The sequence below is a fragment of a genome, unplaced genomic scaffold (genome assembly GCF_019419815.1).
Source record: "Pyrus x bretschneideri cultivar Hongxiangsu unplaced genomic scaffold, Pyrus_bretschneideri_v1 Contig19, whole genome shotgun sequence".
Classification (NCBI taxonomy): Eukaryota; Viridiplantae; Streptophyta; class Magnoliopsida; order Rosales; family Rosaceae; genus Pyrus; species Pyrus x bretschneideri.
Genome location: NW_025999490.1, coordinates 284,435 through 297,302, shown reverse-complemented (window position 1 = coordinate 297,302; position 12,868 = coordinate 284,435). Strand labels below are relative to the sequence as shown.

General features: G+C 40.5%; 1 protein-coding gene across 1 annotated transcript; it reads left to right on the top strand.

The window, feature by feature from the left end:
• The first annotated feature begins 4,080 nt into the window (after nucleotides 1–4,080).
• On the top strand, nucleotides 4,081–5,148 carry LOC125476470 (VQ motif-containing protein 22-like). Its single transcript, XM_048582655.1, has one exon. It carries the CDS (start codon nucleotides 4,317–4,319, stop codon nucleotides 5,013–5,015), a length of 699 nt encoding a protein of 232 aa, XP_048438612.1. The 5' UTR covers nucleotides 4,081–4,316; the 3' UTR covers nucleotides 5,016–5,148.
• Nucleotides 5,149–12,868: the final 7,720 nt, after the last annotated feature.

Below are 12,868 nucleotides of genomic sequence, written 5' to 3'. Positions count from 1 at the left end.
AAAACTTCATCGGCAAGTAAGAAAAATCAGAATTGCGTTCAGACTTGGATAGCATCAACTTCCAAGCCTTTTCAGACATGAAACAGTACTAAGAGTAAGACTTTGTCGTTAAAAGTTAGTGTTGATTTATTAACTATAAACAAAAGGATTAAAGATCGCTGCAAATAACATAATCTATGTCATTTGCTAACAGATCATATCTGACATCAACTTTGATAATGACAATTGACCGAGTAGTAGGTTGCTGAGTTCAAATAAAGGATAGGGATCCTTTCCGAATCTCTTCTACCTAATCATTCTCATCAAACAATTCGGACCATTGAAATTTGATTCAACATCTAAAATTATTATAACTTTTAAAGTGGGCCTATATTTTTAGCTGTTGGATCAAATTTCAAGGGCCCGGATGATTTGATGAAGAAGATTAGGTGGAAGGGATCTGGAAAGGATCCAAAATTGACACGCTTGACCCTAATATTCTCCAAACACCAGGGTAGGCACATGCTAGCTGACACCCGAAGGTGACGAAGCCATATTAGGATGCATGAGAACTAGAAACAATTAACCGACATAAATAAAACTTGTAAATTTAATTATAATGAATGTGCATTTATGGAACGTGTTCAGAGTATACAACTAAACCGAGACACTAAAAAAGAATAATATAAAATTGAATGAACAAAAGGATGGGTCCTACACCGAGAGGACTCGAAGATGCTGATGCGGGAGTGCCTTGATGCTGGGATTGTACGCCTCGATTCTAAGTCCTGAGGGGGCGCAAATCAAAACATGAATATACCAAGTTGATATATACGTAGTAATAAAACAGTTAATCTTTAACATACTAACCCCCATGTTTAGAAAACTTGTATAGCATAATATGTAATAGGTTTTCCGAAAACCCTAGCATGCCATAAAACTTCATAAAACATATATCATATATAGTGCTTAACAATGTTATCATAATCGGCCGAAGTCACCAACCCACACCCGGTCGTAGCCATATATAAGTATCTCCCGGCCGAAGCCAACAACCTATGCTTAACCGAAGCCATATAAATATCTTCCGTCCGTAAACACTACAACCCCTGGCCGAAGCCAATATAAGTATATTCCGCCTGTAGGCATTATAACCCCCGGCTGAAGCCAATATAAGTATTTTCCGCCCGTAGGCACAACCCACAGCCAAAGCCAATATAAATGTATCATTCGCCTGTAGGCAGGACCATTCGCTCGTAGCCAGATCATTTGAATAACCACCAAGTAAGTACATAAGAACATTAACATAATATTTTTAATATATGTATGTGTGTGTGTGTGTGTATAACTATCTTAATAAGAGTTCAGTAGCTAAAACGCCATATTGTAAAACCACGTTCACAAGTATGTATATAGTCATCAATCATATATACCACAAGGGACGCAAAGTCGATAAAGCATGATATTGATAAAGCATGGTAACCAATTCACTCATAAACGTTGCATAAAACGTAGTCATAAAATCATGCTTTTCATGTATGCATTTCTAATAGTAAAATATGCATTTTGGAAGGGGTTCACTCACCTTACACTGTTGGTGAAGAGCCGTGCAAACAAGAGAGGACGGAAGCACCATAAGCAATTGCACCTAAACACATGACAGTACCAATTAATAAAACCTTATCATAACGATCGATTTTCAGAAACGAACGTCATAAACGGATTCAGTACGTTGAAAAACATACGGTGGACCTAGGGTACCCCTACGTGCCGCCACGGGGTGGTGGCCTTGACAGCTATGTGCCATTTTGGGTTACTGGAAAAGTCGCTGGCGGCGACGGCAGCGGAGCACAGTACCTCTAGTAGAGGCGCATGTGCTTCACGCGCTAGCCAAGGCAGGCACCCACGTGTGGACTGGGTTCTGTGTTTGGGCTAGTCCGGTTCTGGGTTTTGGGCCGAGGTAGTCATAAAATCATGTTTTTCATGTACGCATTTCTTATAGTAAAATATGCATTTTGGAAGGTGTCAACTCACCTTACACCATTGGCAAAGAGCCGTGCAAACAAAAGAGGACGAAAATTCCACAAACAATTACACCTAAACACATAACGGTTCCAATTAATAAAACTCAATCATAACGATTGAATTTTGAGAAACAAATGTCATAAACGAATTCAGGACATCCAAAAACATAAGGGGGACCTCGGGTACCACCACGTGCCATCGCGGGATGGCGGCCTTGACGGTCACACGCCACTACGAGCCATTTTGGGTCGTCGGCGTCGCCGTGGACAGCGGCAGAGCACAATACCTTTGGTGGAAGCGCGTGTGCTCCAAGTGCCGGCCAAGGCAGACACCCATGTGCGCCTACCCCCAGGCCCACTCACCAATTGGGTTCTGTGTTTGGGCCAGTTCGGTTCTGGGTTTTGGGCCAATTCAGTTCTGGGTTGGGGTTCGTTCCTGGGCTAAGGCCATTTGCGTTCGGGCCAGGCTTACATGGCCTAAAGGCTTGGGTTGGGCTTAGTGGGCCGAAGGCCTTGGGTTAGGTTTTGAGCCCAAATTTGGTTATGGTTTAGGCTTGGGTTCGAAACTCTGGGTTGGGTTGATCCGGTTTTCAAGCCGGATTCGCAAAGGAGGAAACCAGAGCTTTCCAAGCTCCATTCAACCCCCCAACCTAACTAAAACAAGTCATGCAATATACCAAATTGAAGCCCAAGGAATAAGGAAGAGATTCGTACCAATTTCAAGACATGAGGTGGCCGTAAAACGCTTTGAAACCCACGGGTTCTCACAGGAAACTGGGGAAAGTCTTCCCAATGTGTTCTTCATCCAAAAACCACAAAACTTCTCAAAGACATCTCAAAATCACTCCTAAACACGATAAAAAAGGTTCTAATAACTTACCATGATTAGAGGTGGTCAAGACTCGCCAATTTTTCCTTTGTACCTTTGCACTGGTTCCCATGGCGTCCAGGTTCCGGAGTTGTCACACACAGATGAGGGAGAGGGACAAGATAGGTGAGGGAAATCAGAGAGAGACAGTTGGTATGTGTGTGGGTGTGCAAGCTACCCTCGGGGAGGGTTGGGTGCAGCGAGAGGAAGAGTGAGAGAAAGAAAATGGAAATGGGGCCGGGGACAAAATCAGAGCGGGGGTGACATGGCACACCATTTAAGGCCACAAAGTCACATTTCAAACAAATATCCTACAATAAAAGTGAAATTACCAAAATACCCTTTTCGTTCCCTAAATTCCGGGACGGGTTGTTACAATCCCTTTCCCAATATTAATTGGTTAATTGCAATGGCAACACTTTAATCAGCATGTCTCATATTTATTGAAAATTACTGATATAATATATATATATATATATATATATATATATATATTATACGGTGACTTGCAAGCGTTAACATTCTTAGTAAACCAGATCATGTCTTTTTACAAATGTATTTAATATTTATTTATGTTGTTTATTTGTAATAAACAGCAAATATTATTTGATGTGAATTTATATACTAAAAATATAGAAAGGGAAGTGTTACTGATACTCCAAAAATCTCATTCTACACTCCTTACAAATGTATTTTTCTTTCCTAATATAGAAAGTTTGGAGTGTAGAATGAGATTTTTGGAGTACTAATATCAATTTCCATATAAAATCCCTAATCTCATAGTTTACCGAGGAAATTAAACTCTAATAAATATTCAAGTAAAGTCAAAGAAATTAATTAGCATGTCTCATATCAAATCAACTCACACATGCAAAGTTGCTAAGTTGCAAATCTCCTAATCTGAAACTTAATTTGATAAAGCAGGAATACCCTTTAATTAATTAAGTTTTTTCTAACCGTGGTTAGCTTCTTTATAACAATTTTCTGACCAAAGAAGCGTATACCATCTCAAAATTCGCTCCACCAATTGATTGGAGACCGATAGTGATGTGGCTATGATCACCTCATTTGATAATAACACAAGTAATTTCCAGGAAGCACTGCTTGCTTTGGCCATCAGCATCTTTCTCTCTATGAATTGAAAGGTCAACTAAAGACTTGTCTTAATATTGACCAAAAGTGCCTATAAATCCAATAGAGATGTAAGGCTTCTTAATAATTCCTTTCACAACACAATAGAGTGACATAAATCGCCCACCACTAAAAAGCACCGTTGAAACTCTGGCGGTGCTTCTCTATTATCTTAAGATCGGTACTTCTTCGGAACTCATCCTCTTTAGGATTCATCGGCATCCAGTCACTCTTATGTAAGTAAACATTCAACCAGTTTCTCTGTTGTAAGTTATTTTACAGGCAATTCAATTGCAGGCATCAAAGGTACAACTATGCCAAGTTCTAGCGAGTGGGGGCAATACTACCAACAAGCCCTCATGGATAATGGGCAGAAAACAACACCCATTAGTGGAGGGTTTTCTGATTCCACTATTGTCACAACAAGTAGTCCTACTGTGACAGAAATCAGCCCCAGCAGCCCTAGTGGGGGCCAGCTCACGCCATCAGGAAGTGTGTCAAAACCCATCAGAAGGAGGTCTAGGGTTTCAAAGAAGACGCCCATCACCCTCCTCAATGCCAACGCCAACAACTTTCGAGATTTGGTGCAACAATTCACAGGTTGTGCTGCTTCTAGCACACCCCTTTCCTTTGGGAGCCAAAAGGGTCCGATCAACTTGAGTTTTGGATCCAATAATAACGTGACTAGCTCTGTAGTGGCACCTTTTGACAATCATAACTATAACTACCAGTATCATCAACAATTGCAGCGGTTGGCGCAGCCGCCGCTACAAGTACAGCAACAACAACGACAACCGCTGCTACAGTTGCAAGAAAACCAACACTTACATCAAGGGGAACAACAAATGTATCCGATTGACAATGTTAGCGGTAGTGGTAACGATGTGTTTCAATATTCGTCGAGTAGTGTTAATTATAATCCTATGCAAAGTGTGGAGGTTGTGGATGGTTTTGTCATGGATCAGGAAGATATAGCTTTGCATGAATATTCGAGGGAATTTTTCTCCAGTTAGAGTAAAGTACTACATATTCATGACTAGGTCAAATAAAAAACAAAAGCAATGGAAATTTCTCTTTGATTATTCGTTAATGTTTTATGCTGTAATATTAGAATAATCAAGCCATCATTTTCAGATTTTGCTCATATATGCACGATATACTATTACTTTATTTTCATTTTCCTAATACAAGCGGTAGGGGAAAAAGAAGGGGATCAGACACTTGTATAATGTGCTTGCGTAAATAAATAATCTTAACTCTAGCTACAAATTCTTTGCATGTTATGTCCACTTTTCTTTTTTGCGGTCCAAAGGTAACCATTCATTACCACAACAAAAAAAACATTTACAAACTGGGATCCAATTACAAATAAAGCTCAATACTCAAATTTGAATCCCACAACAGGCCCAACCAAACAGATGAGCCAAAGCAAAACAAAACAAAAGCCAAAAACCCTAAGGCCATCTCTAACCGAAGGATCCAAAGGACCAGAGGACTGAAAATAGCCCAAAAACGATCTTCAACTAAGGGCCAGGCCAAAGGGCTCGTGAGCTCCACTGGACAAAAAAGGGTCAAAGGGCCAACCGGCTGGCCCAAGCAGCCAGCCAGTTACCTTTGGTTTTTGAAATTTTTTTTTTGGGCCAAAATTATTTTTAAAAATTCTAAAAAATTCTCACTTTTTCCTATAAATACCTAAACCATTCCTACACCATTTCAATTCTCATATTTTCTTACCTCTTCTAAAAATATTTCCTTCATTTTTTTCAATAATTTTCAAATGGCCTCGTCTACAATGAACGGTAGGGTTTGGAACCGAAAAGAAGATGAAGCTCTTTGCAGGGCTTAGAGATGGGTGTTGGAAGAATATGTGAGGGGGAGTTCTCAAACAAGTGAAGGTGTTTGGACTCGTGTGTCCAAAAAATACTTAGAGTTCTACGAAGGCACCACTCCACCGAATACCTGAAACCATGAGAGTTGTTCTTCAAGATGGAAGAAACATCTTTAGCCAAGTTTGAACAAATGGCATCAAGCACTGTTAGCAGCCGCAAATAGACATGCAAACGGCGCTAATTACTACGAAGAAGTAAGTGTCTTCACAATTTATTTTAAATATTTAATTATATTATATTTAATTTCATAAATTAATTTCCTTTAATTTTTTGTAATTATATTTAATTATATTACATTTAATTTCCTTTAATTTTTGTAATTATATTTTCTAGGTACGCCAAGCAGAGGAATTGTATATGGATGACAGCTTGAAACCTTTTCAGTTTCACGGTTGTTGGGAAATTTGTAAAGGGTGGGTGTTATTTGAAGATCCACCTCAACATAGAGTAGGTCATATGCCGGTGTTTGGAACTACATCCTCAGTTGCAGATGTGGATGAAGATGGATCTCCTACCATTCAACAAACAAGGGTAGAAAATCCGTCTTCACGTGAAGGTTCCATACCTAGGGTTATGGGACGAAACAAGGCCTGAAGGTTGAAGGAAAAGGGCAAGGCAAATGATGATTACGCCGCTCAACAGGAAGTGGCGGCCTCATTGCGATTAATGGCAAAGCAAAATGCCATTGCCGTGGAAGAAAGGAACCGTAGGCGTGAAGAACGGGCCAAACAAATACAAGAAGAGATGGATGATAAAAATATGGAAATGAGCACTTCTAATTACACTCCAATGAGTAAGGCCTATTTTGATAGTAAAAAAAAGATATTATGACCCGGCGGTAGTTGTTTACCTCTGACTATACTCCTACAATGGCGGATGATGAAGATGATGTTGACTATGGATATTAAATTTAAGTTGTTGTAGTTTTTAAATTTAAGTTAATGTAGTTTTTAAATTTAATTTGTAGTTTTTAAATTTAAATTGTAGTTTTTAAATATAAGTTGTTGTAGTTTTTAAATTCAAATAATAAATTATGTTTGGCCCTATGACCCTTTGGCCCTCGGTTGGAGATGGTGAGAAATATGGCCCTGCATTGTTCATTAAAATATTAATTTCTTAGAGGGCCAAAGGGTTAAAACGAGTCATCCGACCAGCCTTCGGTTAGAGATGGCCTAAGTACTTAGTTGCCGCCAACACTACCGACCACGAACCACCGCCTCTTGCAGGCACCAGAATCCACCCAAAAGAAGCCTCCAAATCAAAAATCAAGAAGGTTCCACCCGCCTCCATCATGCCACAACACTCAAATCTGCAGCCATCCAGAGAATGAAACTTGTGGGAAAAACCTCCCACAAGGAATCGTGCCAACGAAGGCAAACAAATGGAAGGTGGTGGTGTGACCACCCGAGCAAGAGCTCTACACACCTTCCAGGATAGCCGCGAGATGCGGTTAGAGAAATTGGTTGCAGATCTGAGAAGTAGTAGGATCGAGAGGAGGCCAAAACCATTGGGGGTAGATAGAGAAATGGTTGAAAGGTGACATGGATGTTAGATAGCTGCAGGATAAGAGAAAGAATATGGTCGTGATGAAGGAATTTCCAACAAAGGCGAAAGTTCCGCTAGATCCGAGGCAAGAGGAGGAAGAAGGAAAGGTCGAAAACAAGCAGCAACAAGGAAAAATGAAGAAAAAGAAGAGAAAAAATAAAAATAAAAATGAAGGACTGCCACCGACCCAGGCCTTGCTAGGGCCGGCGGTTGAATGGAGAAGAAAGTTTCGGTCACTCACACAAGGATGAGAAACACTCTCAGTTTGAGAGAAAGACTCTCACCGAAGAGAGAGAAAGTTTCAAACTAAGCTAAGCTTAGGGGACTTTGAACCATTATTTTGGTGTAGAGGAATCCCATGCATTCTCAACAAGGAGAACCTAATTTATCGAATATATATTATATATTTGTGTGTGTTTTAATTTATATAAAGTTTTACAATATATACGGCTTATTAATTTATTACCCCTTAAAACTATTATTTAGTCTCATTTTACCTACTGAACTACTTTTGTCTTACTTTGCTCCTGAAAACTTACAATAAAATGGTTGCTCTTCTCTAGCTTTACGATGAACTGCCATTGTCACTAAGAAGATTAGTCGTCAATTGAACTCAAGGATTGGTTTCGCAAGCTTAAATACCTTTCTCCTCTTTCACTTAACCTTAATTTTTCTTCTCAACTTTTCTTACCACAATTCACATGCGGTCTGACAAATATGTGGTCATTTACCAAAATTCCCATGTAAGTGACACATCACCAAGTATGAGGCTTATTCTGCTTGTGTGAAAAATAAAATGTCCGAACTACGTTTTAATAAAACAAATATTTGATAGAATCGAGAAAAAATGGGGCGATCTAAGACTAAATGAGATGAAAATGACAATTTCAGATGACAATGTGAGACAAAACTAGTTTTTGTTAGTCATGAGTCAATATTAGGAAAAAAGGAATGTAAATACTAGGAGTCCTTTATTAAGTAGGTTTGTTTATAAGCTTTATTTTGTTTCCTAGTTGAACACTGATTGTACATGTATATATTTCTAAAGAAGCAATACAAGAGAGATATTCATGTAAAGTTCTATTTGGTATCAAGAGCTAGAGTTGCCGAAACCCTAGTTCTTTCCGCTGTGCTTGGTTGACTGCGTTTTCTGCAAATTTTCTGCAGAAAACAGGGTAGCCGTGAGTGGGTGATCTTGCTTGGTGTGCAGCAGTGTGTGGCTGGACTGTGTTTAATTGGCGTTTCTGCACAGTTTTGCCGTGTGCGTGCATCGGTGTTGATTTTTTGGGAAAAACCGAATGGCGTCAGGAGGAGGCAGTGGCATGTTGAAGTTAGAGGGCAGTAACTCAACCAATAATCCAGTATTGAATCCGGTCGTTATTCAGAGTGATGTGTCTGCTGTACTAAATACCGTGAAATTAAATGGATCAAATTATCCTTTTTGGTCCAAAGTTTTGGAGATGCACATCGCTGGACGCGGTAGGAAGGGCTTTGTGACTGGGAGTACCAAGGAGCCTGCTGAGAATAGTGTTGAATATGAGACGTGGGAGACAGGGAATGCAATAGTAAAAGGGTGGTTGATCAATTCCATGGAACCTGCTATCATGGGATTTTTTATTCACCTGCGTACCGCTAAAGAAATTTGGGAAGAAGTGGCTCGGACCTATTATGATGGCTCAGACATTTCTCAGATTTATGAATTGAAGGTTAAATCGTTTAGACTTCGTCAAGAGGGTCGGCCAGTTGGCGTGTATTATGCTGATCTCAAGTCCGTTTGGCAGGAGTTAGATCAACGGAGACCAATCAAGATGAAATGTGCTGTGGATCTCAAGACACTTCGAGAAGAAATTCAGATTGATCGTGTGTATGCCTTTTTGGTGGGTTTGGATGATGTGTTTGATAAAGTGCGTCGTGATATTTTACGTACTCAGCCCCTACTATCTGTTGAGGAGGTGTTTTTTGTTGTTCGGCGTGAAGCTCAACGACATGCTACTATGATGGGTGGAAATAACAATCACGGAGGGTTGCCGTCCATGGCCATGATCTCTCGGCCAGTTGGTGTTTCTCGTCCTAGTAATTCTTCTACTCAATCTTTAAATTCTCGTCCCTTCAACCGAGAAAATAAAGATGATTTGAAATGTACTTTCTGTGGACAAACCCATCATACTGAAGATACATGTTTTCCTAAGCATGGGGTGCCTGATTGGTTTCCAGAGTTAAAGAAAAAATTGTGTGCCAAGGAGCGTGGAGCAGCCAGTCCAATGGAGGCCATGCCTCCCTTGCTGTGACTACACCAACAGTCCAGGAAGCCGTGCCTAGCCCCAGTGACTCTAGTCAAAATTTGTTGACTTGTACTCGAGGTGACTCGTCTTTCGACACAGGTACCATGGGACGTGTTCTCTTAGCCTCCGAAATTCAGCACCATACAGGTTGGATTCTGGACTCTGGGGCAACGGATCATATGACATATGATAAAAATATGTTTCAATACATGACTACATCTCACAGAAAAAATATATCAACTGCCAATGGTACTTTGGCACCCGTGTGTGGTGCCGGCACTGTGCATCTCACCCCGTCACTTCCCTTACATCATTGCTTGTTTGTTCCTTCTTTATCCCATCACTTGTTGTCCATACCACAGGTTACTGAACAATTGGATTGTGTTGTTCTAATGTATCCGTCCTTTTGTCTACTTCAGGATATTCAGACCAAGGAGATAATTGGGTATGACACTAAGAGAGAGGGGTTGTACTATGTGGACGACGTCGTTTCTGGCAGAGCTAATGCAGTTTGAGCGTCCCGGTCTAGTAATTTACAAGAAGTGTGGTTGTTGCATCGTCGATTAGGGCATACATCTTTTGGGTATTTACGGCATATGTTACCTAGTCTATTTAGTGGAATAAATGAATCAGACTTACATTGTGAAGTATGTATTATTGCTAAAAACCATAGTGCTTCGTTTCCTCCTAGTATGAATAAAAGAGTTTTACCATTTGAACTTGTGCACTCGGATGTTTGGGGACCCTTCCCTGTTGTTACTTCTTCTGGGATTAAGTGGTTTGTTACGTTTGTGGATGATTACACTCGTATGACGTGGCTGTATGTGTTAAAAAATAAAAGTGATGTTGGTATGGTATTTCGATTTTTTTCTCAGATGATTCGGACATAATACTTGTCTGTGATTAAAGTTCTCCGTTCTAATAATAGGGGTAAGTATATTAATTGTGAGTTGTCGGAGTTTCTGTGTGATCAAGGCATTCTCCATGAAACAACCTGTCCTTATACTCCACAGCAAAATGGGGTGGCTGAACGGAAAAATCGCCATATCTTAGAAACGGCACGTGCTCTACTTCTGGGCGCATCGGTTCCTAAGATTTTTTGGCCTGAAGCAGTTACTTATGCCGTCTACGTGATTAATCGTATGCCCTCTCGGGTGGTTGATTTTCGCATTCCTCTTCAAGCCCTCACTCACCATGTTCCAGTGGTGTCTACTTATACTCTCACCCCCGGGTATTTGGGTGTGTGGCTTATGTGCATATTCAGAAAATTCATCGCACTAAGTTGGATCCATGTGCCCTCTGATGTGTGTTTGTTGGTTTCTCATCTCACCAAAAAGGATATAAATGTTATTACCCTGAGACTCGGCATATGTATGTTACCATGGATGTGACATTTTCTAAATCGGAGTATTTTTATGCTCCCGTATCTTCATCTTCAGATCACCAGAGGGAGAGCTCTAGTGGTGATCTGGAATGGTTGGACTTGGGAGGGAACACTGTAGCTGATGCCGTGCATAATGAGGCAGTGATCATAGATGCCGTGCGTGATAATGGGGCTGGAATGCCACGGCAGATTGTTGCCGAGAGCGATATGGAGTCAGGAGTGATTGCTGCCGAGAGCAGCATGCAGTCAAGAATGGTTGCTGCCGAGAGTGATCTGCAGTCAGGGCAGATTGTTGACAAGTCTGCGAATGTAACCCCCTCTCTCTCTAGCTCCACAGTGTTTCCCAATGAATCTTCTCTAGATATACCTGAGGTAAGTAGTGTGGATGATTATGTAACTAACGCGAGTAACGATGTAAATGCATATAAGCTGCCACCGAGACAAAATCGGGGTGTGCCACCTGACAGGTTTTCTCCGGAAGGCAAACTGAAGTATCCAATAGCCAACTATGTCTCCTGCAATGGTCTTGCACCAGAACATAAGAGCTTGGTGGATAATATGGAGGCTATTCGATTACCAACCCATGTGGAGGAGGCTCTAAAGGATCCAAAGTGGGCAAAAGCAATGGATGAAGAAATGTTGGCATTATAGAAGAATAATACCTGGGAGGTGACGTCTTTACCAGAAAGAAAAAAAACAGTTGGATGTCGGTGGGTGTTTACTGTCAAATACAAAGCCGATGGATCATTAGACAGGTACAAAGCAAGGTTGGTAGCTAAGGGATATACCCAAACATATGGTGTAGATTATCAAGAAACGTTCTCTCCAGTTGCCAAGATGAATACGGTACGTGTTCTGATATCTTTAGCTGCTAATATGGACTGGCCATTAAAATAGTTTGATGTGAAAAATGCTTTCCTCCATGGGAACTTGGAGGAAGAAGTATATATGGATTTTCCTCCTGGATATAGTGCTGGTAGAAATACCGGAGTATGTCGGTTGCGTAAGTCTCTTTATGGGCTTAAGCAATCGCCTCGTGCATGGTTTGATAGGTTTACTCAAGTTATGAAAAAGATTGGGTATTATCAGAGTAATTCTGATCATACATTGTTTGTTAAACGGAGACATGAAAAAGTGACAGCTTTAATCATCTATGTAGATGACATGATTATTACTAGAGATGATTTTGATGAGATTTCAAGGTTGGAGAGAAATCTTGCGGCTGAGTTTGAAATGAAGAACCTAGGGGATTTGAAGTATTTTCTTGGAGTTGAAGTTGCTCGATCTTCGAAAGGTATTTTCTTGTCACAACGTAAGTATGTTTTGGATTTGTTAAAAGAAACTGGTATGCTGGGATGTAAGCCAGTAGATACTCCTATTGTTGAAAAACACCATCTATGTTTAGATCCGAATCAGAAATCTGTTGATAAGGGGAAATATCAGAGACTTGTAGGGAGACTAATTTATTTGGCTCATACACGTCCTGATATTGCTTATGCAGTGAGTGTAGTAAGTCAATTTATGCATTCACTGAGTGTAGATCATATAGCTGCTGTTATGCGTATCTTAGCATAATTGAAGTCTGCACCTGGGAAAGGAGTTTTATATCGGAAGCATGGACATTTGAGGGTTGAAGGGTTCACAGATGCTGATTGGGCAGGAAGTGTGGGTGACCAACGGTCTACTTCGGGATATTTTACTTTTGTAGGAGGAAATTTGGTTACATGGAGAAGTAAAAAACAGAAGGTAGTATCAAGATCCTCAGC

Bases quoted from the DNA above. Each gene is read 5' to 3' on its own strand.
- LOC125476470 (XM_048582655.1), top strand. From the start codon at position 4,317: ATGCCAAGTTCTAGCGAGTGGGGGCAATACTACCAACAAGCCCTCATG.